Source organism: Diadema antillarum, unplaced genomic scaffold, assembly GCF_040938485.1.
Source record: "Diadema antillarum isolate AM-2024a unplaced genomic scaffold, OU_Dant_1.0 seq00000406_RagTag, whole genome shotgun sequence".
Lineage (NCBI taxonomy): Eukaryota > Metazoa > Echinodermata > Echinoidea > Diadematoida > Diadematidae > Diadema > Diadema antillarum.
The window spans coordinates 1,424,435-1,450,025 of NW_027271394.1; the positions used below are offsets into that span (position 1 = coordinate 1,424,435).

The 25,591-nt window shown below is 37.4% G+C and overlaps 1 protein-coding gene across 1 annotated transcript in view; it reads right to left on the reverse strand.

Moving 5' to 3' along the window:
* LOC139732229 (uncharacterized) overlaps window positions 1-25,591 on the reverse strand; it is a 41,299-nt gene that overhangs the window by 5,390 nt on the left and 10,318 nt on the right. The window contains exons 8-17 of the mRNA XM_071643106.1: window positions 19,285-19,510; window positions 17,000-17,259; window positions 16,313-16,433; window positions 15,557-15,654; window positions 14,814-15,006; window positions 14,066-14,172; window positions 7,547-7,724; window positions 6,374-6,633; window positions 5,881-6,007; window positions 4,519-4,616 (exon numbers count right to left, since the gene is read on the reverse strand). Coding sequence (XP_071499207.1) covers window positions 4,519-4,616; window positions 5,881-6,007; window positions 6,374-6,633; window positions 7,547-7,724; window positions 14,066-14,172; window positions 14,814-15,006; window positions 15,557-15,654; window positions 16,313-16,433; window positions 17,000-17,259; window positions 19,285-19,510 — 1,668 coding nt within the window. The remainder of the gene's footprint in view (window positions 1-4,518; window positions 4,617-5,880; window positions 6,008-6,373; window positions 6,634-7,546; window positions 7,725-14,065; window positions 14,173-14,813; window positions 15,007-15,556; window positions 15,655-16,312; window positions 16,434-16,999; window positions 17,260-19,284; window positions 19,511-25,591) is intronic.

Below are 25,591 nucleotides of genomic sequence, written 5' to 3' on the forward strand. Positions count from 1 at the left end.
ATTGATTATTGATTATAACGATTAGCAGGTTTATACTTTTTCATCCCTAACTCACATTTTAGAACTATCGAAGCACTAAAGCTGTTTTTGTTTTCATGTGCAAATGGTATATAGTGCCTTTAAGGATGACTTCCGATGGGGGAAAAAAAAAAGTTGTAGAAGGTTTCGTCCGAAGGAATTCAAATACTACTGAGGCCAGTATGAAATGTGGCTGCCACGTGCTCAAGCTTTTGCTTATAGTGGCAGTCCTTCCGCACAATTTCTCAGATAATTATTTGGAAATTTGGTAATACGAGTTATATTTTGTTAATGAAATTAATTTACACATCGATTTTCCTTCTTTGAATCATGTACTTGTAATCTGCTTACTGATATTCCATGTGATATTACTGAAAATAATCTTAATTTATGTATGAAATTGTGTTGGAAGAAAAATAGATCAAACAAACAAATGTCGAGACGCAAGTCGAGGGCATGGACTAAACACAAGTCACCAATATAGCCGTGTCAAATTTTTACATTAGTATGATTGTCTGGGGCAAAATTATTTGATGTATAGGGCCCCAATTTTTCTCTCTTTCTCTTTCTTCTATAAAACAACAACAACATCAAATTAAGTCTGCCTTGAGAACATACATATTCAGCTCCATGATTTTCCTTTGCAACCATACTCCCATCATTATAACCATCTGGATTGCGCAGCTTTTGTGCCTCCTGTGCAACACACAGCGTATATCCGAGAAAATTTGGACCTTTTTTCCGGCCGACGAGTAGATAGACTGAATAAAAAAAAAAAGAATTGTCGGAATTTGATCAGAAATTACTACTCACCAATAGATGTTCTGTCAAATATTTCCGTTGTCTCGTAAAGCCTTTCCCTACTTCACGTTATCCCTATAACACATAACGTGGAGTGCCTAAGTGTGAATGGGCACCATGTCGTGTGTTGATCATACCATGCCGTTGTCACCAGCCTTTGTGTAAATCGCTGTTTTTGTACACCGTGTAAAACTTTAACCACCGACCGTGGGAACTTTGTGATTTCCAGCAGTCGTACCAAATGCTTGAAGATTGCCATGTGCCGTGGTTTTTGCCCCGTCACTCTGGCAGTAGCCTCCTGGTAATTATATTGGAGCTACTGTTTTGTACCGGATGTTTGATAGAATCGGGTACATATCTCCGACCTCATCTTTTTGACATACAAGAGTATATCTTTTTCACTTCAACATACCGTTTCATTTATACCGTTTCATCTCAAATAGCAAAGTACACTCCTATCCTACTCGTCATTGCAATGACAATCATCTAAATAACCCAAAGGTACTTGTCGCTCATAGATCTATCCGACACCATGGACCGGATATATGGAATTCTCTGCCCGAACAAATTAAAGCATGCACATCACTTCTTTCTTGTAAAGCAAACATGAAAAAGTACATTATATCAAGTTATGGGAATTATCTGATATCTGACCTTTGTAACCAATAACTAAATAGATTGATTTTAATGTTTTGATATCCTCCCCAGTCTCTTTACATCAAACTATTCAATAAACATATTTAAGTTTTCGTATCGTAAAAGGCACCTATAGTATCGCGCGCCTGCCGGGCTCTTTCACTTGCACCAGCACTCACGTCACTCACCTCATTCTCTGTATTATGTAGTGTCTTTACAATTTTTGCTGTCGCAATGCGATGTCAGAATGTCATTGTTTGTTTGTTTTTTTCTTTTCTTTTCGATAAGTATACACGATGTATGTTTTGCCCGTTTTCTTTTCTTCTTTTTCAAGGCTGTCGTATCTTCAAGCTCTATGCTTATTTGACGACAGTCTTCTGCATTCACACGCCCAATACATGTGCCATAATTCAGTCAGATCATTTGATTCACTTTTTCCCCGAGTGGTTCCCAATTAACGTGTTCCCTTATTCTTTTCTTTAGTCTGTACACGTATATCTCAGTTTTATATTCGGATAAACACACTATATGTTCTAATGTCTTGTAAATAAAAAGAAATGACTGTATTTCATTTGCAATATGTATTTGCTGCAGACAATTCCTAATAAATTCATTTGAATTGAATTGAATTTATTCAAGCCTGAATGTATATCGTGCATAAGGGAACCATATCAAAGCGTATATCTTACGCTCTCAAAGTTTGCTTTCGCAGTCTTGAGGGTCGACAGACCTTTTAGTAGGTAAATATGGATGTTTTGATTGAAAGATATTGTTTTCTGCACAGTCACTTTCGGGTTCATGGACTTTGGACTTTGCACTACTTTATATATTTGCGTCTGCAACATCAAAGACTATATCTCATCTTACTCTTAGGAAGAACGGGCACAGTGTTCAGCACTTGATTTTTAATTGCCTGTATATAAAGTGCGTGAAACCTTTCCGTCTGGTCTTGTTTTTATCCCGTGTTTTATGAAACGTTCAGGTCGGCAGGTCAAAGAATAACAATCTGTTCACGAAACTAGTCAGAAACACCGTAGAACCCTTACCTTCAAATCTCAGCTTCAAAAATGATGTTACAATTGATTTCCCTACCATTACTATTTCCCCTTTCTTGCCTTTTTCTCTTTGCATGTTCACGTTGAGCCTGCACCAATAATAGTGACTGTACTCAATATTTCGAGTTGTGTGACTGTTGTACAAAAATAATAGCAACTGGAATATCCGCGTACCATTATGCAAATACATGCGCTGAATTTTATTGATTTTGTATTCAAATTGTGTTGGCCAGGTATTGGCGATGGAAGTAAAATAAGAAATGAATTAATAACCAGTGGCAATTCATTGTTATTCTTGATCGACCAATCAATGTGGAGTATTCGGATATTGCGCTTGTTTGTAAGAATAATCAAATACTAGTACTTGTTAAATCGTCTGTCTCTTTTGTGTGTGTGTTTGTGTATGTGCGTGTGGTGTGAGCGTGTTTGTGCGTATGGGTATTTGGCAGTATGCTGCAGTCATATAGTTCATTTAGAAGGATGCACTTGAGTTTTGAAAGCAAACACTACTTGTCACATTGAGTCAATATTCAAAAAAAAATTTGGGGGCACGCAACTGCCCAAGACAAACTGTGGCGTTGAGGCCAAGTATAGCCGCCATTAGAGCTGTGAGATTTGTAGTATAACAGGCTGTCACGAACTCTCGTGCGGGTAACAGTATGTAAACGATCTGTTATACCTATATGCTGTATATATTCGTACAAGAATGGGCTACTTCTGATATCATATTGCAAGCTCTGTCTAAGCTTCCACTAGTGCGTCATTCTGATCGCCGCTGATTATCTGTTGCTTCTCTCTTTAAAAAAAACAACAAAAACACACGCTTTAAAGGAGAGCACAATTTCGGTGGGAAAAATCGTCTTGGCATTCCACTGTCACAGCTAGTCTTTTTTCATCCAGAAATGTAGTATATGCAAGCACATGAAAACATGTGCTTATTTTTTTTTCATGTGCATGCATTTTACCCTTTACCATGAATTCAGACTATAAGTGCCAAGGGCAATCCATAATGAACTACAGTGTATAATTATTAATAAAGCATTCATGTGCCTTGGAGCAAGAGTCCAGAAGCCTAGTCAGCAGAGCTCTGAAAAGGTGGTATTCGTGGTATTCATGTCTATTGTTCAGGGTCATTGTAAGCACACACTCACATACATATCATTGGTTCTTGTGTAAAGTTCAATTTTGTATAGAGGGTTAAAATTTGACCAAAATCTGGAACTTAACTTTAAAATCAATCATGAATTTTACGAAACTGATTCATGCTCTCATATTCAAATCACCTCCAACTTAATTGTACACTATTCAGCTATTACTCATATCAACAATAGTGTTATCGGAGATATAGTTTTTGAACTATTAAGGATCAAAAGTGGGAAATGTCTTTTTGTAACACCTACAACCTTTCCCCTGCACGTTAATAACCAGGGGCAATTCATTGTTATTCTATATCGACCAATTGATGTGGAATATTCGTATATTGCGCTTGTTTGTAAGAATAATCACCCCACCCCATGCCATACACACACCCACATGTGACCCTTCTCCAACAGGTACTGTGTGAAGGTATGAAACGCTTTTTCCTTGCTATCAAACGGATTGTTTCTAAGATCTAATGAGTCATGCCTGAACCCTGTTGAGTGCTTTTATGCCATCCCCTCTAGTAATAGACAAACACACTCCTGCCTCTCGGAGAGAACGTATATAGAGGTCTGATGGAATCACAGCTTATGCATCGAGTGAAAAATCCTACATTTGAACAGGGCGCAAACAAACACACAAACAAACAACAAACAAACAACGAACAATAAACAAACAAGCACCGGAAAATGGAACAATGATGATGACCCTTCCTAAATTACCCAAGGTCAGTGGTAACGGCAGGGGAACGTCATATCCACTCAGCACATTGTGCCGTTTCTGGAAAAGAAAGAATTACTAGGAACTTATCCACTAAGATCATCTGCCTCTTTAAACGTTACAGCACCAGATTTCAGAATCATCATACCTTTTTGAGATTCTCGTAGAAGAGGAAGAGCACGTTGTCTTTATCTCGGACTTTCCAGAATCCCAGGTTGTGATCTAACCACGGCCCGAACGATGCCTCTACACGAAAGGCGAAGAAGAATGACCAACAAATAGATAAATGAAATTAAGAAATAAACCTTAACAAGTGAAACACAGCAATGTAGGGAAAAAATGGTAAAACATCGATGCTCAAATTTTGTGAGTTATTATTACAAGAACGGGTAGGTTTCATCAACTCATTGATTTTGATTTATTCCGAACAAAGGTTATTCAGAGAATATTTAAAGGATGTAAACCGTATCATGTAATATATAAGGATACATGATGATTATATAACTTTATATAACATACAAAAGTGTGTGTGTGTGTGTGTGTGTGTATTATTACAATTTCTTGCTATTGCAGGCAACAATTGATTCTCTTGGGGAAAACGTTCTTATTGATATTTGAGAAAGCTTTACCAATAACATATTGTAGATAAACAGGTTTGATTCTATGCCCCAACTTCATCCACATTTACCGTTATTCCATGTTTTATTCTTTCTTGGCGTTGCCTCACGTTTATTGAGGTATCTTAGCCATTGTTAGCACACAAGAGTTTACTCTCATTGAATTTCATTACATTTGATATTGATGCTAGAAAGATTCCACATTCCATTACTTGAAATGCAGCAACATGCCATCAATCTTGTCTGACGCTTTCCAGATGCGAGAATTTACAGACTGAATTGAATTGAATTGAATTGAATTGAATTGAATTGAATTGAATTGAACTGAATTGAATTGAAGATGTGTACATATTTCAGTTTGCACAGTTTATGTATAATTACAATAGCCATAACATGCCATTACCATGTCATAATTATCTACTATAATCTACATCTAGATAGACATATATATTTTCGCTGAATTATGCTGAGTCTAACGATTTTAATGGGATGGTATAGTTCTGGTTGAACTGGGGATTTAGGTTTTAACTTTTTGTGAAATAGTAAGAAACCGACTTTATGAAATACTAAAGAGCATATAACCGTATAATGGGCACTTCAAAGATTATTTGGTGAAGATGGATTTTGAAATGCATGAGATATCCCCCCCCCCCAAAAAAAAAAAAAAGAAGGAAAAGAAAGTGGTCCTAAAAAATGGTAGGACCCACCTTTTATTAGGAACATTTTGTTTTTGGACAGGTCAACCAGAACCATACCATTCCTTTAAGCTTAACTTCTCCTTGGTGCCTATTTTTACCGGAAAGTGAATCAATCTTTCACTGAACTAACGATCATTAGGAATAAAACGAGGCCATAAACGACCAAGAACTGATGAAGATGCACCAGATACCCACTGTCTTCCATGAAGGCTCCAAGGACCATTTCCCATGAGAAACCACCAGGGGGCTCAATCTTCCCCTTCACTATCATGTTGTAGATCGAGTTGAGAATATCCTTCGGGTTACGGGCTACGTAAATAACCTGGGAAAGTACAAAGATTACATTTGAAACTGTTTTATCTGATTTTTTTTGTTCGTTGAAATTTATATCATGAAAATAAGCATTGTGTATAGAAACATTGTTTGTGTCCATCAATGCAGAGTGCTTAGATCAAATATGTACAACCAACTAAATTCTTCTAGAGACCGACGACTACAAAACTGATTTTAAACAAACGCAGAAAACAAGTGGCATAATCACATGTTTCATGGACAAACAAAACAGCATATCATACTAAGAATGAACGTTGATACATGTTGTCTACGCGTATTGGGGACAGCGCCAGTATTAGGCTCTAGTAATCCACAAACGAGGGGGGCGGGGGGCAGGGGGCACAAACATACAGACCTTTCCCTTCTCCTCAAGTTTCGTAGGCAGCATCTGGATGGGAAGGTGTGACAGAATGACGCGGGGAGATTTCGCCTTGGCAACCACATCCAAAAATGGCGTCATGTTCAGAGGATTCTGGAGCTCGTCCGCCCGTGTCTTGGGCATCTTTTGGGCCACGTTTATCATGGCTACAGTGCTCGTAGACAGCGTTCGGTCTATTTTCTCAGGTACTCCCCGGGCCAGGATAAGTCCAACGATTTCATTCATCCAGTGTGTTCCTGCATACCAGAGGAAGATGGTAGATTGCTTGTAACGTTGCTTGGAAATTTGTGTACAGTGATTATACACAACTGTGCCACCATTTCATGTGCTAAGTGTAAGGTGGCCCGTTCTGTATTTAAGCAGTGATACCTGCAGCATGTAAGTTTGTACGAGTATACAAATGTACAATAATGGGCTTAGCGTGTACGTGGGTATGTGTATGCTTGACATGTTCAAGAATGGATTCCCTCTGATCGAGTCATGATGTGATATAAAGCTATCATAGCAAATCATGTCTTTATCGCTATGGCATATTTTGTTGCTTGTCTTTGTATCATTCTTTGTTTGCTTTCGTACAAGTAGTAGTGGGCTTGTAGTCAAGGAGTATTTTATATATGTATAAATATATATATATGCGCACTTAAACGCACATGTACAACACGTTTTATCAGACAAGTGTGACAATACCGTATGTCCCCCAAACAAATTACAACCGTGCCCTCCCCAATAATACATTTGAAAATAGTTAATCAATCTAAATAAAAATTCAGGGTATGAAACTATAACTCATTGCCCACATCTTACAGAAAACCCCATTCGATTTGCTTCAGTGGTCAAAGAGAAATGAGGAATTTTGTAGAGGATGTCAGGAGTCTCTTCCCTCCAAGTTCTGTCTATTGTATTCACACACAAGAACATCGAAGTGCTACACTTGGAAGAATCAGACTCATGGCATGCTTTACAACAATCCACATTTCTCTGTGACCGCTTAACCAAATTGAATGGGGTTTTCTGCAAAATAGAGTGAAGATCTTATGTTTTAAGACCCTGAAGTAGCATTTAGACAGTTTAATCATATTTGGTGTTACCAACGCGAAAATCTGATTGTAAATTCTTTGGGACATACTGTAGAATTCCTGCAGTCCGTACCTGTCTTAGGGTAGGTGCAAATCCACACGTCATCCGGACGAACTTCAAAATTCGGCAACGCATCTACGCTGGAGTCCAGAATGACGTTGGGTAGTACGATCCCCTTGTATACGTGCATTCCGTTGATGTGAGCCGGTTCATTTTCCGCCATGTTTGCGAAACCTTCAAACGTAGGGGCCTACATCAGGGCGCATCAAAGCAGTGAAATACCATAGTACACACAAAATTCGCACTCAGTAACAAAGGGGATTTAATCACAAACACACATCGGAAAAGGCATGTATTTATGTATCATGACATTCTAACATTACATGATGTCATCTGTTAGCAAAAGTTGAACGAGGGTTAATTTGATTCAAAATCATAGAAATCAATAGGCCTCATTGAGTGGATTTTGTGATATCTATCAACCCGCAAACTCGATGTACATAGGCCTATACCTTAAAAGAGTCCTGCATGAACGCAACATATACCAATCGCCACAAAGTGTGGAGGAAAGCTGAGACCACTTCTTTATCAATTTCAATTTCGATCCATTTCTACAACATGATCTTACAAGATTTCAATGTACAAAGGGGAAAAAACGATAACATAGAGATATTGGTGAAATTTGACTTTCTACAAGGCAGAAAGTCTGGCAACTCTAGCAAGAAATCTCTCATGATCCCTATACCGAAACGTTTTGACATCCTTCATCACTGTATGACTGATGATCTTAATTTGTTTCCTAATTTTGTAACCAAAATCAATGTTGGGCACTTTTCATTAAATTAATTTAAATATCATGTTGAAACTGTCCTCTTCTCGAATATTTTTCTAAAGTACCTTTAGGAAAATTCGGGAATTTCGACGGTGATCTACACTTTACCACCAATGCTTTCTGTTTATTGGTCCACCATTGACCAATTTCAAAGCAACTTAATCCTTTCTGTGTCAGCTTGAACTTAAGACAGTATATCTACAATGCTGGCGTTCCCAGTGTCATTCTTGATACCCAAAGCACACAAAAGGTTAAAACGGATGAAATTAACATACCAGCTCAATTCTGCCAACCATGACTTCAAAAACAATCAATGGTTGAAAATATTTCAGAAATGCGTGATTTCACTCATCTCTCATACATCACTTAGTCTTTGCAGGAGTTCACAAAAGCATGACTACAAGGTTGATCAAAGCTTCTTCTTCCCTGAAAAAAGAAGAAGAAAGTTAGACAGGAAAGTTGCAAAAAAATGTGGCCAGTTGCGACGCACGCATTAGGCTGGTGGTTAAGTACGCCGTCTTTGACATCTGTTTGATACAGGGTTCTGCTTCCCCAAGATGAACTGCCTACCTTTTTAAGCTGATTGCAGATCAGAACAGGTTGCAACTGTTGTTACTATTCGAAAGTTATAGGGGTTAGACGTAATTTGGTCCCTCTCGACAGACAATCTGTTCTTGAATCTCTCCTCACTTCGGCAGCTCGATGTTAGCCCTTCCGATCGAAGTTCCAAAGACGAAGTGCAACGAGCAGTGACTATCCCTAGGTTTCTACACACAAACCCCGAACGCGGACTTGGAGTGTTTACCTGCAGATGAAAATACAATTGTAGGACGGTGTGCTCCAAAGGTCAGACGTCCTGCCGGATGTCATGGGGGGGGGGGGGGGGGGGAGGGAAGGGGCTCTGTTAGGGAACTATCCATGTTCGGGACATTGGTCCCTTCAATCGTAATCTTTTTCTCAAATAAAAGTCACATCGAGTCGCACACATTCATTTGTAAATACGCTTTATACACACCAGCCAGGTACATGACCCTACACTGTAAAAACATCGGTGTTAGATTCAACACCACGGGTGTTAAATCGAACACCGATCAAACTTCAATAAAGGACCACACCCACAGGTGTTAAAAATGCACTGTGATGGTGTTGAAAAGTGTTCACCTGACACTTCGTGGTGTTAATTTGACACTGTATCTGGTGTTATTTTGACACTGTACTGGTGTTAATTCAAAAATGACACCACATGGTGTTGATTTGATATTTGCTGGTGTTAATATCAATGGTTTAACACCCGTCCAGCTTCAATAAGGGACCACACCAGCTGGTGTTACTTTGGTGTAAATTTATTTTCACATTTTTTCAAAAATCTAGTATTTTAATATAAGATTCTTGATCGTCTTGTTTAAATTAAAAATCAACAAGAAGTGCAGTTACTAAGAAACTCTTCAAAAAACAGTTTAAAATTTGGAAATGACACCCGTAGGTGTTAATTTAACACCATAAATGAGCACCGAAAATTTAATACCAGCTCGGTGTTCACTATTTAACACCGGACTTTTTGCAGTGTAGTAGCGTTCCCAACACCCTAACACCGGCACAAAAGCCTGAATAATGGAATATAGGACTTTTAAACGTACATACTTGCTACAGGATACATTAATCGCCAGACCAGAGTTGATTTTAAACTATGTTAACGTATTTCCACTATGATGCAGTGAAATAGCACCCCGATGCGAAATCACTTTCGACTCTCTTTCAGGGGTTGTTATGTAAGCCTATACATTATTTCGTCATCATCATCATCTTCATCATCTTCATCCATATCATTAGTCGTCCTGAGAAGGGAGTAAAAGAAGCTGCTTTGGAAGGATTTTTATGGTTGGTTGGATAACAAAAATGTTCTGAATGTTTAGATAATTATGTTGTTCTGTATAACGTATCTCTTTTGCAGCATCTTAACGGGCAATTTAAAGAGCAAGATGACAACAACAAAAACAACAAAAAGATATATTGGGGCTTGATTGAAATTCTGTTCATGTCTAAAACCAATAGGAAGTATACTTTATTCTGCTTGAGGATTGTTTGGAAAGCAAGCCATAAGATTTTCATCTAAAAACACGTCAGCTCCTCGATAAATCACATGCCCTCTGATCATCATGTCAATAACAGAATACATGTACGTCCGCTACGCATGCAAAATGATATGGATGTAATGCGATTAGATATAAAATGACCATTGCCTCATTATGGTAGGTATGATACACTACACTACAGCAGAAAGAGAATGAAGACGCCCCACATCTCCCTGGTACACCCACAAGGTAACTGGAATGTTGTTTGTTTGTTTTTTCACTTTCATGATAAATATTTACAGGCGTAAGTATATAAACTGAATATATTACGTGACTCAATTTTCTGCTCAGTGACGTTTGGCGCGAGTTATGTGCCATGGTATAATCTGACGGATTTGTTCCACAAATTATCTGAACTTGGTTGTAATTCGTTTCTCTCTGGTCTAAAGCCAAAACGTCAGTCCTAGTGTAGATTTTGTGACGCCTTTAGGATAAGCATGGAATTCGAATAGCGAAAGTAAGGTTTTATGCGGCTTTATCCAAATTTCGTCTCGTGAATTCGAGTTCTACTATCCCAGTTGGGCATGATCCCTTTCACTTATGAGACAATTCCTTTTCATTCTATATAAAACAAAATTTTATGAGTGAGAGTCCGATCATACAAACAGAACGGTACTGAGTTTTCAGCAATAAGACAAGACATGATGTAATAACATTACAAACTGTTTAAGTTTCACTTTATGGATAAGAGATGATTGTAGGAGTGTGCTGTGACGTCATAACCTCATGAATTTTCCATTTTCCATTTGTTTGTACACAGCCATTATGTCAAAAACATGTTTTACTTAATCATAAGACAAGTTCGTCAAATAGAATATGACACATGTGTGCATTGAGTGAATGCATAATTATATCAGTAAAACAAAATAGTGAATTTGAGGAGAATCGGACAATCCGCTAAAAGTTTTAGGCCTATATATAAAATGTATTGAAAATATAGAGAAAAATATATTGACTTTTGTTTCTATTTGTTCATATCGTTGTCTTGCAGTCTTTTGAAAGATTCAGATTCAGGGAGAACTTGCTCCATCGTGACTACTGGAGTATAAAAGGACCTTAAAAAATCATAGGTAAGTATAGTTAGAGATTGATTTGTGTGGGACGATTAACAACTGATCTTTGGATGATGTATATTGTTTCGTTTATGTCGTATGTAAGAACATCCTCAGAATACGTCAGGCAATGGCGTAGACAGGTCCTCAGACCGGGGTGTGTGTGTGTGTGTATGGGGGGGGGGGGGGGGTATAATTTGCGGTCCAAGAAAGGCGAATCACATCATTTTGTTCACGTAACGGCACACACGCACACACACACACACACACACATACACACACACATGGACTCGTCTCTTATTCAAATGAATATACCCGCCTTTTTTCAGATTTCATTAGTTTTATGCTTTAAGCGAATTTTTACTCTCCATACGCCAAACTGTGTTGAATTGCCCCCCTTTTTGTATGTTTTTGCATGTAATGATGTTAACGACATGTTATCATTATGTTGTGTAATATGCAGATTCATGCGCAAATATTCGGAAAGCAAGAAATCAAAAGATCGAATGAGATTATCAAAATAACATTTATTTCACGTGTAGTACTGCAGAGATGATAAGACGTTGTCTGTTCCAATGAACAGTGGTTAATCCAAAATGGGGATAAAGCAATGGTAGAAAACTACATGTACATGATCAATAGGAGAAAAAAAAATACAGCGTACATATATTTCAGATGTTACCAGGAGAGCAGAGTCCATTTTTTTTACAGAAACAATTCAAGCACGTTCAAACACGAAGGCTACTTTAGACAAACTGTTACCAGGATGAACTTAGAGTCTATATTATTTCATCAAGTATTATTTCATCTTGTTATATTTGATGTATTTTCACTGAGAAATATGAAAATGAATTGAAATTGAAAATCGAGATCGAAGCGTTTTCATTTATTTCATTCATTTCAAGTGAATTAAGACTTTCTTCCCACAAAATATTTATCGAAATAACATGAAATTGGCAAGCATTGGAATGACATGCAAAAGACAAAAATAGCACAATTTTAAAGTCTCTAATCAACTTGAAAAATACATACACGGTTTCGCCTATAAGTTCTTATATATATGTATATATATATATATATATATGTGTGTATATATATATATATGTATATATATATATATATCACATATCATCTATACATATATATATATATATATATATAGAGAGAGAGAGAGAGAGAGAGAGAGAGAGAGATTTATCGGAGCTCGAGACTAATCTTTTTCTCAGGTGGCTCGTTTGGATCGGGAATGAATTAGTAAATTCTGTAAATCTCAAATTTCGGGGTCCCGACCCCCCCCCCCCCCCCCCAATAATAGTAATGGTCGAAATAAGAAAGAACGTAACAATCCACTTTGAATCTAAGTTGCAACATAGAATATCCGTTTTAATCAAATTTATAGGCCAGATATCAATTTTCAGTGGCCCTGGCCCAACGCTAATGTAAAGCCCTGTAGTGATATGTGCATACACATAATAAGCTATATATACATCTATATTCATAACAATAAAAATGTTTAATTTTGCTCATATAGAGCATAACATAATTATACAATGTAGTTTGCGCTCAAGAAAAAATAAGATTATACAAGAACATACATTTGCAATGACAATGATATCATCATGCATGTATACAGTATGTCCCCCAAACAATTACAATTACAATCAAATTTTCGCACTGATAACACCCAATATGATTAAATTGTCTAAATGCTACTCTAGGGTCTTAAAATATAACATCTTAGCTCTATTTTGCCGAAAACCCTATTCAATATGGTTAAAAGGATGGTACAGTATTGGTGGAGATGAGAATTGGGCTTTCAACTTTTTGCGAGATACCAAGAAAACACTTATGATATAGTACAGAGCATACCATTTTATGAGGAATTCAAAGTTTATTTGATGAAAATCTGGTTTGGAATGGCTGAAACATCCAAAAACAAAGTAAAACAAAGCGATCGTAATAAAGTATGGGTCCCACACTTTATTAGAATCACTCTTTTTTGGATATCTCAGCCATTTCAAAACCAATTTTCATCAAATAAACGTTGAATTCCTCATAGAATTACATGCTCTTTCATATTTCATAAGAGGTTTCTCATTATCTTACAAAAAAAAAATGTTAGAAACCTGAAATTAGGTCTCAACCAAAACTGTATGATCCCTTTAAGCGGTCATAGAGAAATGCGGATTGTTGTAAAGCGTGTCATGAGTCTGATTCTTCCAAGTTTAGCACTTCGATGCTTTTGTGTGTGAATACAATAGACAGAACTTGGAGGGAAGAGATTCTTGACATCCTCTACAAAATTCCTAATTTCTCTTTGACCACTGAAGCAAATCGAATGGGGTTTTCTGTAAGATCTGGGCAATAAGTTATAGTTTCATACCCTGAATTTGTATTTGGATTGATACACTATTTTTAAAGATATCATTGCGGAGGGTCCCGTTGTATTTTTTTTTTTGGGGGGGGGGGACATACGGTATAACATAATAGAATATGGGCGAGTCCACACATACGGTATATACATATCTTCTTATCACTGAATTGGTTTGAAGTTGTGACAAAAAGATCCCAATCATTTGAACTGGTATGTGATGTCCAGTCCTGCTGTCTTTTCCTTAAACCACTGGTCGAACATTTCATTCTGGGCCACAGTGAAGCGATTCTTCCACTGACCGGAAACTCCTGCAATGAGAAGAACATTACCAACTGCACGATAAAGGAAGTACTTTAAAGCACAGTAAATAATGACATGACAATAATGACATAATAACATTTTAGTGGTTAATCAAAATAAATTGAAACTATCACTCAAATTATATCATTCATAACAAACACTATAGTTAGAATTTCAACGTTAATTCTCCCCCCCCCATTAATATATCACGAATATCCCATAATTATAATTGTGAACGGGTCAAATTCCTTTAGACAGGCGCATCTCAAGCAATCTGCTTGTCTGATGTGAAAAATAAGTTATTCTATTTCTTTTTTTTCAGGGTGAGAGGTGGTTCCATTTCCTCGACTTTCAAGGTAATCAACAAAACAGCTTAGTGTTAAGCTCATCACATGTTTGTAATAAACGGGAAACACATTGTTAATAAGAATGACTGTACAGTAGATTAAATCGCAAATTGTCCATCGTACTCTCTATAATGAACAGAAGATCCACCATCGCAACAACGTATGGAAAATCTGTAGCAAAGTCGGAAATACCGCCAGATATTCCCGCCATTTGTGACGTATCAAACTACGATAGAACAAAAAGATTACCCGTAAACAAGGCACATAAGAACAACACGAAATCTCAACTCCAGACAGCATACCTTTGTTCATGAACGAGAAGGCGTTGACTACTTTGTAGAAGTCCCTGTTTGTATCTTTCTCCTCGGTCGTTTTAGTCGTGTACGTTTTCTTCATTCCCTTGAACGAGCTGTGCTCGACGACATTCTGGAGCTCCTTGTCGGTCAGATCTACGCCGATGTGGGTGGCCACCTGTCGTATACTGGTCACCGGATCCTTGCCAACATACAGAGGACGGGTAAAGGACAAATTGTTTGTAACACTGTTCTATTTTGTCTCCTTGCTTTGAAAGATACACGCAATTCCATCATCCATTCTCCGAATTTCATAATCTTAAACTGCTACGATTAAAGTTACATTCACGTGTACATGTGAAACGACTGCATGATTTTGCTCTTGTTTGTAAAAAGCAATTGAAACCGTGTTTCTATTTGCTTGAGCGCTTTTCAATGAGATCAATCTTTAAAAATTGAGATAAAAAAATTGTTCCAAATTAAGATTAAAAAAAAGTAGGCGAAGCTGCCTTATAGAATATTTGTATACACGTGTAGAGCAGAAGAAACATTAAGACTTTGTTCCTTTCATGAGTGCAGGGCACTGTATCATGAAAGTTGTCATCCCTGAAAAGCTTTCAGAATCTGTGGCAATCACCATAGTAGCAGTCAGTGACCAGATCTTCTTAGCTAATCAAAACCCATATCTAATAGTTTTATTTATTGATATTCCGCTATATAGGACATAAGTCAAGAGTTATTGATGCGTGTACCTTCTTCATGTCCTCGTAGAAGACGAAGAGAACATTTTCTTTGTCCCTGATATTCCAGAACCGGAGGTTGTGATCTAGCCAAGGTCCATACGCCGCATCTGTCAAAGAAATTGTAGGGAAAGAAGTAATCAAACTCTCAAATTGATAAGGTTGCCTTGCACGTATATCTAAAGTTGTTTTCCCGCAATTCACCCCATTACGACTTGAAAGTGTAGTGGACACTGGGCAAGTAATTACGAGGTACCGAAGATGAATCCCGCTCGCTGCGAACATCTGTCATGTCTGTGGAGAAGATTACATTTTACCCACAATACCTACATTGACCTATTTGGGTATTATGCGACATTGACATTTGTAAAAGGATCGCAATGGCACTGCACTAAAGAAGAGATCACTATTGTGCTTAACATTGTTTCTTAGAAGGTCATCCAATGCAAATATTGCAATGTTATTGTCATTCTAATTCTGTTCATGCTCAAAGGGACTTGTGATCATAGGGTTCTCTCGTCATCAAAGCAGATATGACGCCTATTTTGATGGTTATTTAAGGTACTGTACTACACTTATTTCTCAGAACTTTCCTCTTAAAATGGTACTGATCTCTTCAACTAGTTTTATGACCTTTGCACCCCAAAAATAACAAACAAACAAACAAACAAACAAACAAACAAAACAAAACAAAACAAACAAAACCCAACATGTCTATTTGGTATTCATTATCTTTTCTAAGTGACGACAAAACTGTTTCAGACTTACTGTCCTCTAAGAAGGAATGCAGTAGCACCTCCCAGGGCATATCAACAGTCTGTGGTCCTGTAGCGAGCATGTGGTACAGAGAATTGAGACAATCCTTAGGGTTCCGAGCCACGTATATTACCTTTAAAAAATCAAAGCGAAACATAGCAGTCACATGAGGATTGCAAAGCAGAATGAATAAGGTCTTGCCCATGAACGTTTCAGTGACATTCATTTTCCTTCCCTATATCTTATTTAAGAAGTTTTTCGTTGAGGGTTAACGTTTTGCATGCATTATACGTGCACCACGAGCACCCTACAAAATAATTTTTCCTCTCACAGCCTAGTGACATTGGTACACGTTCATGACTTCGTTTGTTTGTTTGTTTGTTCGCTTTTAATCACCTGCAATATTCAAGGGCTTTTTAATATTCGATATGCAATCAACTAGCATCCTCATTAAGATGAACATGAACATAAACTTGTCAGCTGATTAAACTGGGAAGTGGCACCAGAAATATTTTTGCGCCCCCCCCCCCGTACGGAATTTCTAGATCCGCCACTATTCTCGTGTGACAGTATTGGTACAAGTCTTAAAAATACTTTCTTTTGTATCTAGCGTAAAAACGCCGAACTGTATAAGAAGTGTTGACCTCCATTATGAGAATTATAGGGGGTGACTGATCACTTCCATCAACTCTTGCATACTTTTGCTCTCTCCTCCAGTTTTGGAGGCAAAAGTTGATGTGCAAGGTGGGTCGAGATGACTCTTGGTGACGTTGCCTTAGCAATCACATCAGCGAAAGGTGACATATCCATGGGATTCTTCAGTTCTTCCTCGCGGTTTTTCGGGAACTTCTGTGCCGTGTTTATCATCTCTATAGTACTGGTATGTGTTAATCGGTCGATCTTTTCTGGCACGCCTCTTGAAAGCACGAGACCAACAACCTCCATCATCCAGTGGGTTCCTAGAAAAATAATAAAGTTAAATAATTATACTTAACATAATTAAGTACACGCACAATATTCGCATGCATACAATAACACATGTCTGTGTATTTGTTTGTTTGTTTGTTGTGTGTGTGGGGGGAGGGGTGGGTGTCTGTAAGGTGTTAATCAAGAAGACACAATTTCTTGCAAGAACTGAAAGAAAAACATGTTTGTGTACTTCCGTATGATATACCAATGTTAATGAGATGCTGGTGCCTATAGTTTATAACCTTCTGTCGCGGTAACCGGAAACAATGTCGTGTGTCATGACTTCTGTATGTCGACCTTGGAATACGCTAATGATTATGTTGTAAAGCTTGGGATATTCTAATCATGATTATACCAACTACTTTTATATCCAATCTACGCTCACTGCATCACTGAAGTGTTACACTTATAAGTTTATGACATGAAGGAAGGGAATGTGACACGTATCAAATTCACTCAATCCCTAATCTTTACTTTATACTCTATAAATCATGCCGTCAAATTTGTTTTTGAGCAAAAGTGTGTATATTACGAATTTATCAAAAAAAAAACTATGTTCATGAACATTCGGCTTACAAAGATATTGATAGCTTCTAAATGGATATGATGGTATTAATATAGTGTGTTTTGAAGGAAGGTTTTTGGTTACAAGAGCACCAGAGAAGAGGTTAGCCTTGAACCGGACGTTGAGGGAAATATCCGCCCGGCTCCACTGGTTTTGTTTTCATACTAAGTTTCGACCTTTTGGTCTCACAGCACAACTGCGTAAAAATAGAACTTCTGGTGTAGTCAAACGTTAATTGTTTTGAAGCAAACAATATATCGAGGCAAACGACGAACTACTTTTGTTTGCGAAATATGAAAAAAAAAATCACAGTTCTGACAGTTTCTGGGAAATTACATCATCCTTCAACAGGTCTGATACAAATGGACTCTTCACATAGAGCATATCACTTTAATTCACATAGAGCATATCACTTTAGTAGGGGCAGGAAGGCCCATAATGTCAGAGTGCAAATTGAGGAAGTGCGTTTCATGCATGTAGGCATTAATGGCGGTCCTTTACCTGTGTGATATATGGAGAAGTACAAGATATACTCTACAGTTAATGAAGCTAATAACATTTTCACAATCATGATAAAACAGAGACACAAGTTACTACCTCTATCGTTTGTGACAATAGGAATGGGGAAAAGGTGATAATATTGTCATCATCATCATCCTGAGTATCATCTAAGCCATGGTTACACTCTACCAACATCATCATCATCATCATCCTCATCGTCACTCCTGCACTGTAGGTTATGACAAAGATCATAAGGGCTTTTTACACTTGTAAATTTTTGCTTAGCCCCGGACCAACGGTGGGGCTAAGGGGGGGGGGGGGGGGGGGCTTAGCCCCACCGTTGGTACGGGACTATCCTTAGCCCACTTTAGGGCTTTTTACACTTGTAAATTTTTGCTTAGCCCCGGACCAACGGTGGGGCTAAGGGGGGGGGGGGGGGGGGCCTTAGCCCCACCGTTGGTACGGGACTATCCTTAGCCCACTTTCTGTTTACACTCGTTTTTGCCAAAGTGGGCTAGCCCCACCGATAGTACGGTACTATCTGGCCCTGCAAAATAGCAGGGGTTAGCACCGCAATTGCGGTGCCAAGCAAGTGAGTGTAAACAGAACGAAAAAATAATCCTGGGCTAAGCGACGGAGACGAAGTCCGACCCTCACTGACCAATCAGAAACGAGGTAATCAAGTGCTGCCGGTGCGTGCGTGTACGTATACTGTACACAGCGTAATTATGAATATTCATGTGGTTTGGAAAGTCCGGGGCTAAGAAATACGAGTGTAAAAAGGTCAGTTTTCTCCTTAGCCCCGGACAAGAGATAGTACGGGACTAATTGGCGAGTGTAAAAAGCTGAAAAAATTGGTACGGGACTAACGATAGTCCTGGGTCAGAGAAAGTCCGGGGTTAAGAAACACAAGTGTAAAAAGCCCTTATAGTGATATATGAGCGTATACCTGATTTGGGATAGGTGCAGACCCACACGTCGTCCGGACGAACTTCAAACGTCTGCATCGCGTCGATACTGGAGTCCAGGACGGCATTGGGATGCATAATGCCCTTGTACATGTGAATCTGATTTACATATGCAGGTTCGTTTGCCGCCATTTTGTTGGTCCGCCAGTCCTGGATATTTTCGATGAGGAAATGAGATGCAACGGGCATTGAAGTACATCCAACACGCTATGCTCAGCTTTACACGATATTTGCAACCATTTTCTTACCTCAAGAGGACACCATTTTTTGTTTTGTTGTTGTTGTTTTTGTTACTTTTATTGAAGAGATCCTATCTTGCTCTCTGTACCAAGTGCCATAGATAATCGTAAAACTTCCAATCTCTACGACATTTTGTATACAGTTAATCGATGTTCAGGATACAATGATGTATGATTGTAAGTACGCATGATTTTGTTTCTGTTGTTCCGTCTATCTTTTCATGGGACTATACATGTATGCATACAAAATTACAGAGTATATAATCATGTATAATTTTGTTGTGGAGTAACGACTTAATGATGCCAGAATCATTCTCGCAACAGACTATATGCAATAAGAGGTAGTATATCAACCTCTTCAGAATGCTGTACCTCAACCTTTGTCCCTTTGAAATGGCTACGCCGTAATACATATATACCATTATGCCCCAAAGCACAGCTATACGCAGCGATATGCTATACACAAAGGTGTGACTGAGGCGTAACAGACTTTCTGCAAAGGGCGGTCTCGTCTACCACCTATTTCAGAATGCTATTATGAGTATTGCTCAATCTTTATCCTTTTCTAACAACTAAAATGGTGATATCGCTTCAAGCCTTATGTGTCCCTTCTCTACAGTTCAGAAAACAGCTGACCTTGTTCTTTGTCTGCTTTGACTGACGGTGTCGATATTGGATAATTTTTTTATTTTATTTTTTTTTTTTAGCGACGCTGTATATAAATAGCAAATCAACATCCCAGGTTTGTAGTGTCATACGGGATTGAAACGTTCAGTCGATCACAGCCATTTTTCACACTCGACTACGAACGAATAAAGAGATCCGGTTTGAAAAGGAAATGGCAATACAATATTGACTAAACTCACAGAGCAATTTGCAGTCATTGTGCATTACCACTGTCGAGTAGTAATGCCTTCCTTTTCAACTATGTTTCTTCACAGCAAAAGATAGGCGTTAAGCACGAATGTCAATACAGGACCACACCGACAGGTGTAGAAGTATGATATGTTGTGATGATGTTGAAAAGCGTTCACCTGCACGATGGCACTTCGTGGTGACACTGTATAACTGGTGATATTTTTGACACTGCACTACCATGGTGTTAATTCAACAATGACACTACATGGTGTTGATAATATGACACTGCTGGTATTAATTCCAGTGGTAAAACCCCCGCCCACTGTGAATAGGAAACCACACGGTCACCAACTGATGTTCTGTGAGGTAGAGCCTAAATGTGTTCACATTTTTGTTTGAATAATGAGCTATCGGGAAGTTCTTGTTCGTCTTATTGAATTTCACAATCAACAAGAGCAGGAACCAACTACGGTATACCTATTAATAAGGAGTTTTGTATTTTGAATTGACACCCAGAGCTGTTAACTTAAGAAATGAACACCTGAAATTTAACACCAGCTCGATGTTTCATATAACACCCGACTTTTTGCAGTTTGAAATTGTGTTATTGATGTTATACACGCATGAACCGTCAGTTTCTGACCTAGAGAATCGTCGCGGACATGTTAACTGATGTGCATACCATATCTGAGCCTTTTAAACATGCACGAAATAGCACGACCAGAAATCACATGAGTAATATGGCGAAGATACCATAACAGTAAATTTCAGTAGGCGAGATAACGACATCATTATAAGAGCTGGAATAGTTTCGAGTGCAAACAGAACACTTTGCAGCACACAAAGACAACAAACACCGTACTTACCCTCCTTTCTTCAGAACACACCGATGCCTCGATGTGCACGTATTTATCAATGCCGTGACACGGTTGTCTGCCTTCCAAATTTCTCACGCATTTTGATTCAGTTGCATGTTTATTCCGTGCACACTGATATACTGCACGTGCAGTCATGACATTGTGTTTGCGTTGTGTTTGTAGAGTTGATAGTCTGGGTGCCAGGGGCTGAAACTTATTTTAATGCCCTCCCATTTTTTGATTGGTTTTACCCTATTTCGAGGATGTTGAATCCGAATCCGGGTGATGCAAATCACTTATGTCTTATAAATCTCTCACAAAATCTTTTACACAGACTTCTCTGTGAAGGGGATGTGTACACTCAGTGAAGACGAAATAAAAAAGAATATATATATATATATATTTATACATATATATATATATATACATATATAACATCTACATATTATATGTATCAATAGTGCAGCAGACAGCATCTTACATTGTTAAACCATTATTTCATATCATAAGAATATATATATATATATATATATATATATATTTATTTATACATACATATATATACATATATAACATCTACATATTATATGTATCAATAGTGCAGCAGACAGCATCTTACATTGTTAAACCATTAGTTCATATCATTAATTTGTCTTTCACTCAAGGAACGGTACCTGTGCCATGCAAGTTATCTAGAGTAACTCCAATATTTAAGGGAGGAGACAAATTAGATCTGGGAAACTATAGGCCAATATCAGTTCTGAATGTGTTTACAAAAATCTTTGAAAAAATCGTTTTCGGACAATTATATGGATACCTTAAACAACACTCATTATTATGTGAAAATCAATTTGGATTCAGACCAAAACACTCCACGGAGACGGCACTTATAAATGTAACACAAAACTGGGCTGATTGTCTCGATAAAGGGAATGTAGTGGGAATGCTTACGATTTGTTGCTTTCCAAACTCAAACGTCTGGGGATTAGAGAAATATCACTAAAATGGCAGAGCACAATGTACTGTAGTTAACGGTATATCGTCTACAATGCAACCGATCGAGTGTGGTATTCCAAAGGGTAGCAACCTCGGCCCACTTCTCTTTGTTATATACGTTAACGATATGTCAACCTGTTTGAAGGATTGTAACATCTCTTTGTACGCCGACGACACGTTAATTTATGCGCAAGGCAAGAATGCAAATAGAGTTGTCGATACGCTGAATAGGGAACTTAAAGTAGTGGATGTATGGCTTAATGATAACAAATTAGCACTGAATGTGAAGAAATGTGAATTCCTGATGATAGGTTCGAGGAAACGAATCAAACAAGTTTCTGTTCCAAGCGTTTATATAGGACAAAAACAAATTCAGCGAGTACGAAAATGTAAATATACTTTAGGGCTTATGTTAGACGAACATCTCGACTGGACTGCTCAAACAGAATCTGTTATCAAAAAGGTGAATAAGGATATTTATTTGCTTAAGAGGATTAAGGCTTTTATAAATCAAAAGGTAGCATTGGTGTTTTATAAGTCCGTAATTCAGACTAAATTTGATTATTGTGATAGTGTTTAGGGGACTATGGGAATAGGACTAAAGAGCAGACTTCAAAAGCAACAAAATCGTGCCCTTCGAACAGTTATGGGCGTAAACTGGGAATTTCCTTCTGAATCTATATATCGTAAACTGAAAATTGATAAACTTGAAACTCGGAGGAAAAAGCGAATTCTTTATACAATGTATAAGATCGCACATAAAAATGTCACCTCACGTTATTTGTAAACTTTTTCAATTTAAGAATAATGAGCATAATCTTAGACACCATAAGAATAATTTTCAATCACCAAAAGTCCGTACTGAATTAAAAAAAGAAGTTTGTCGTTTAGTGGGGTAAGACTTTGGAATAAAAGGGCTTGGTTGGAACAACTTCAGGAGACAGGTGAATAATTTTATAACGTGAAACATTTGAGTTTAGTAAACACCGGAGATTAGTAATAAGTGGGGGGGGGGGGGGGGGAGATCAGTCTGCAATTAGCTGATTTCATTTGTGTGCCTTACTATGACAATTATCTTAAATTTTGTATAATTTCTGATAATTCTATTCTGTACATATTTCTATGTCTTAAGTTTTGTACGTTTGTTATGCTGTTTTGTATTGTTTTGTTTTGTTTTAATCTGTTTTTCTACTCATTTTCAGTTATGTAACTTTTGTATTGTACAATTCATTGTGTATCGTGCATTTTTAATTCACGGACTGACCGAAAAACAGCCTCCGGCTGAGTCCGGTACCGTGACAAAATAAAATGAATGAAAGAAAATGAATGAATATGCCCTCATATATATCTGTATATATATATATATGTTTATTAAACATATGTCATATTCACTGATAGCCTCTATTAAGAATATTATTAATGTGCATTCCGAGATGACAAGACTGATATTTTTTTCTTAAGCTCTGAAGGAAATTTGTTTGTAAATGCAGACTCATGGATTAACATTCGAAGAGCATGTATTTAAAAGAATGTAATTAACATCTATTTCACGTGAAATCCTGCAGAGAGATTTGGAACGTTGCAATGTTTAAGTATTCATTAGATATATCATATTGGAATGTTTGTCGCAAATATGTATATAAAGAGCAATGTTTGCAAGGTATACATAATCTCAGAGCAACTTGCAGTGTACTTTTCAGATTGCACATTGTATAGAAGGGTACTTTCTTTAAGGGGGATTCCGAGTCAGATAAAAGTCAATCTCAAAAGAGAAAGTAAAATATGACAAGCAAAGTGAAGATTGGGTCAAAAATAAACGGAGAAAAAATCAGGGAATTTATGAAATTGTGTAGCTATGATAATTTCTGCTGAACAGTTGATACAGATGTGTAGATGAGGAAGAGTGGGCCGATGGTGACATCACCTCACAATTTCCCATTGGTCGTGTTATATATGTATATATATATATATATATATATATATATATATATATATGTGTGTGTGTGTGAGTGTGTATATATGTATAATATATATATATATATATATATATATATATATATATATATATATATAAAGTTGCATTCCTGCTACAAAATGATAATCAGTTAGGTTATGATAATCAGTTAGGTATATCACGGTTTGAGAGTGGGCATTTTTTTTTTTCTGAGAGAATTTTCTTTTTCTTTTCAGACTAAAGTTTTACTGGTCCAGATATTTTCTTTGCAAGACACGCGAGCTACTCTAAGAATACCCAGTTACTGCAAGACGAACTGTGAGTCTGTTGCACGAAGTAAATTTCTTCGTGGCAGTCTTTTTATTCATATGATTTGTGTTAAAAAAAGTCTTGAGGTCGAGATCACAATCTAGCTTTCCTTCTGGTATGCTCTATTGCACATTAAGAAAATAAACCTTCATAAAGAAAAATGATATCCTTAACGGTGGTAGCTTTAGAGTAGAGATCAACTAAGATAATGTTTGAGCTCATTTATTTCAATTCAGTTAAATTCAATCCAATTCTATTAAACTATTTTCCCCCACAGAACATACATATACATATAGTTTCCCTTTCATTATGTATTATGCTATATTATTCATGCTCTGAGGAAAAAAGACAAATATGAGGAGTCCACTAAAAGCAAAGCTTAAACTGTGGACAACTCATCTAATTGACTAATGACTTATAAAAGGTCCGAATCTACGTCACTTTTTTTTCAAACCCAAAATCTCACTCATTTTTGTTTTCAATAGGTTATGATCTGAACTGATCGCCGAAACAAGTATCTATCTTTTCGTTCTCTATTCCTATATACAATATATCTCATGTCCAGAAAGACTCAAGAATATAAATCTATCTCAAGCGGCAAGTTTAATCAACACATTTTCCCGATACCTAAAAAAAAAAACACGACATACAAAATTACATAAACATTCAGATATAAAACTATTCATTCAAAAATCATCGCATAATTGCAGGAATGGAAAAGAGAGGACCACATTAAAGACAAGATAATAGAAATGTGGGCTCCTGAAAGAACTTACGAAAGACGAAAAGTAAAGCAATGGAAACACACACACACACACACACACACACACCCATACGTACAGATGCTTGGGGAAACAAATGAGACCTCCGGACCATTTTCAGACTTTTACATTTGAACAACTATAAATTAGTTATACCGAGTACAGAGTTTTGGAATTTATAATGATTGGGATGAAGAATAAGAATGTTTTCAAAATTTATAACTAATTACAATGAGCAAGGATGATGACATGGCAGCCTCACGGAACAGGTCCCGGCATGCCTCTAATCTATAGGCGCCATATTTGAATCCATG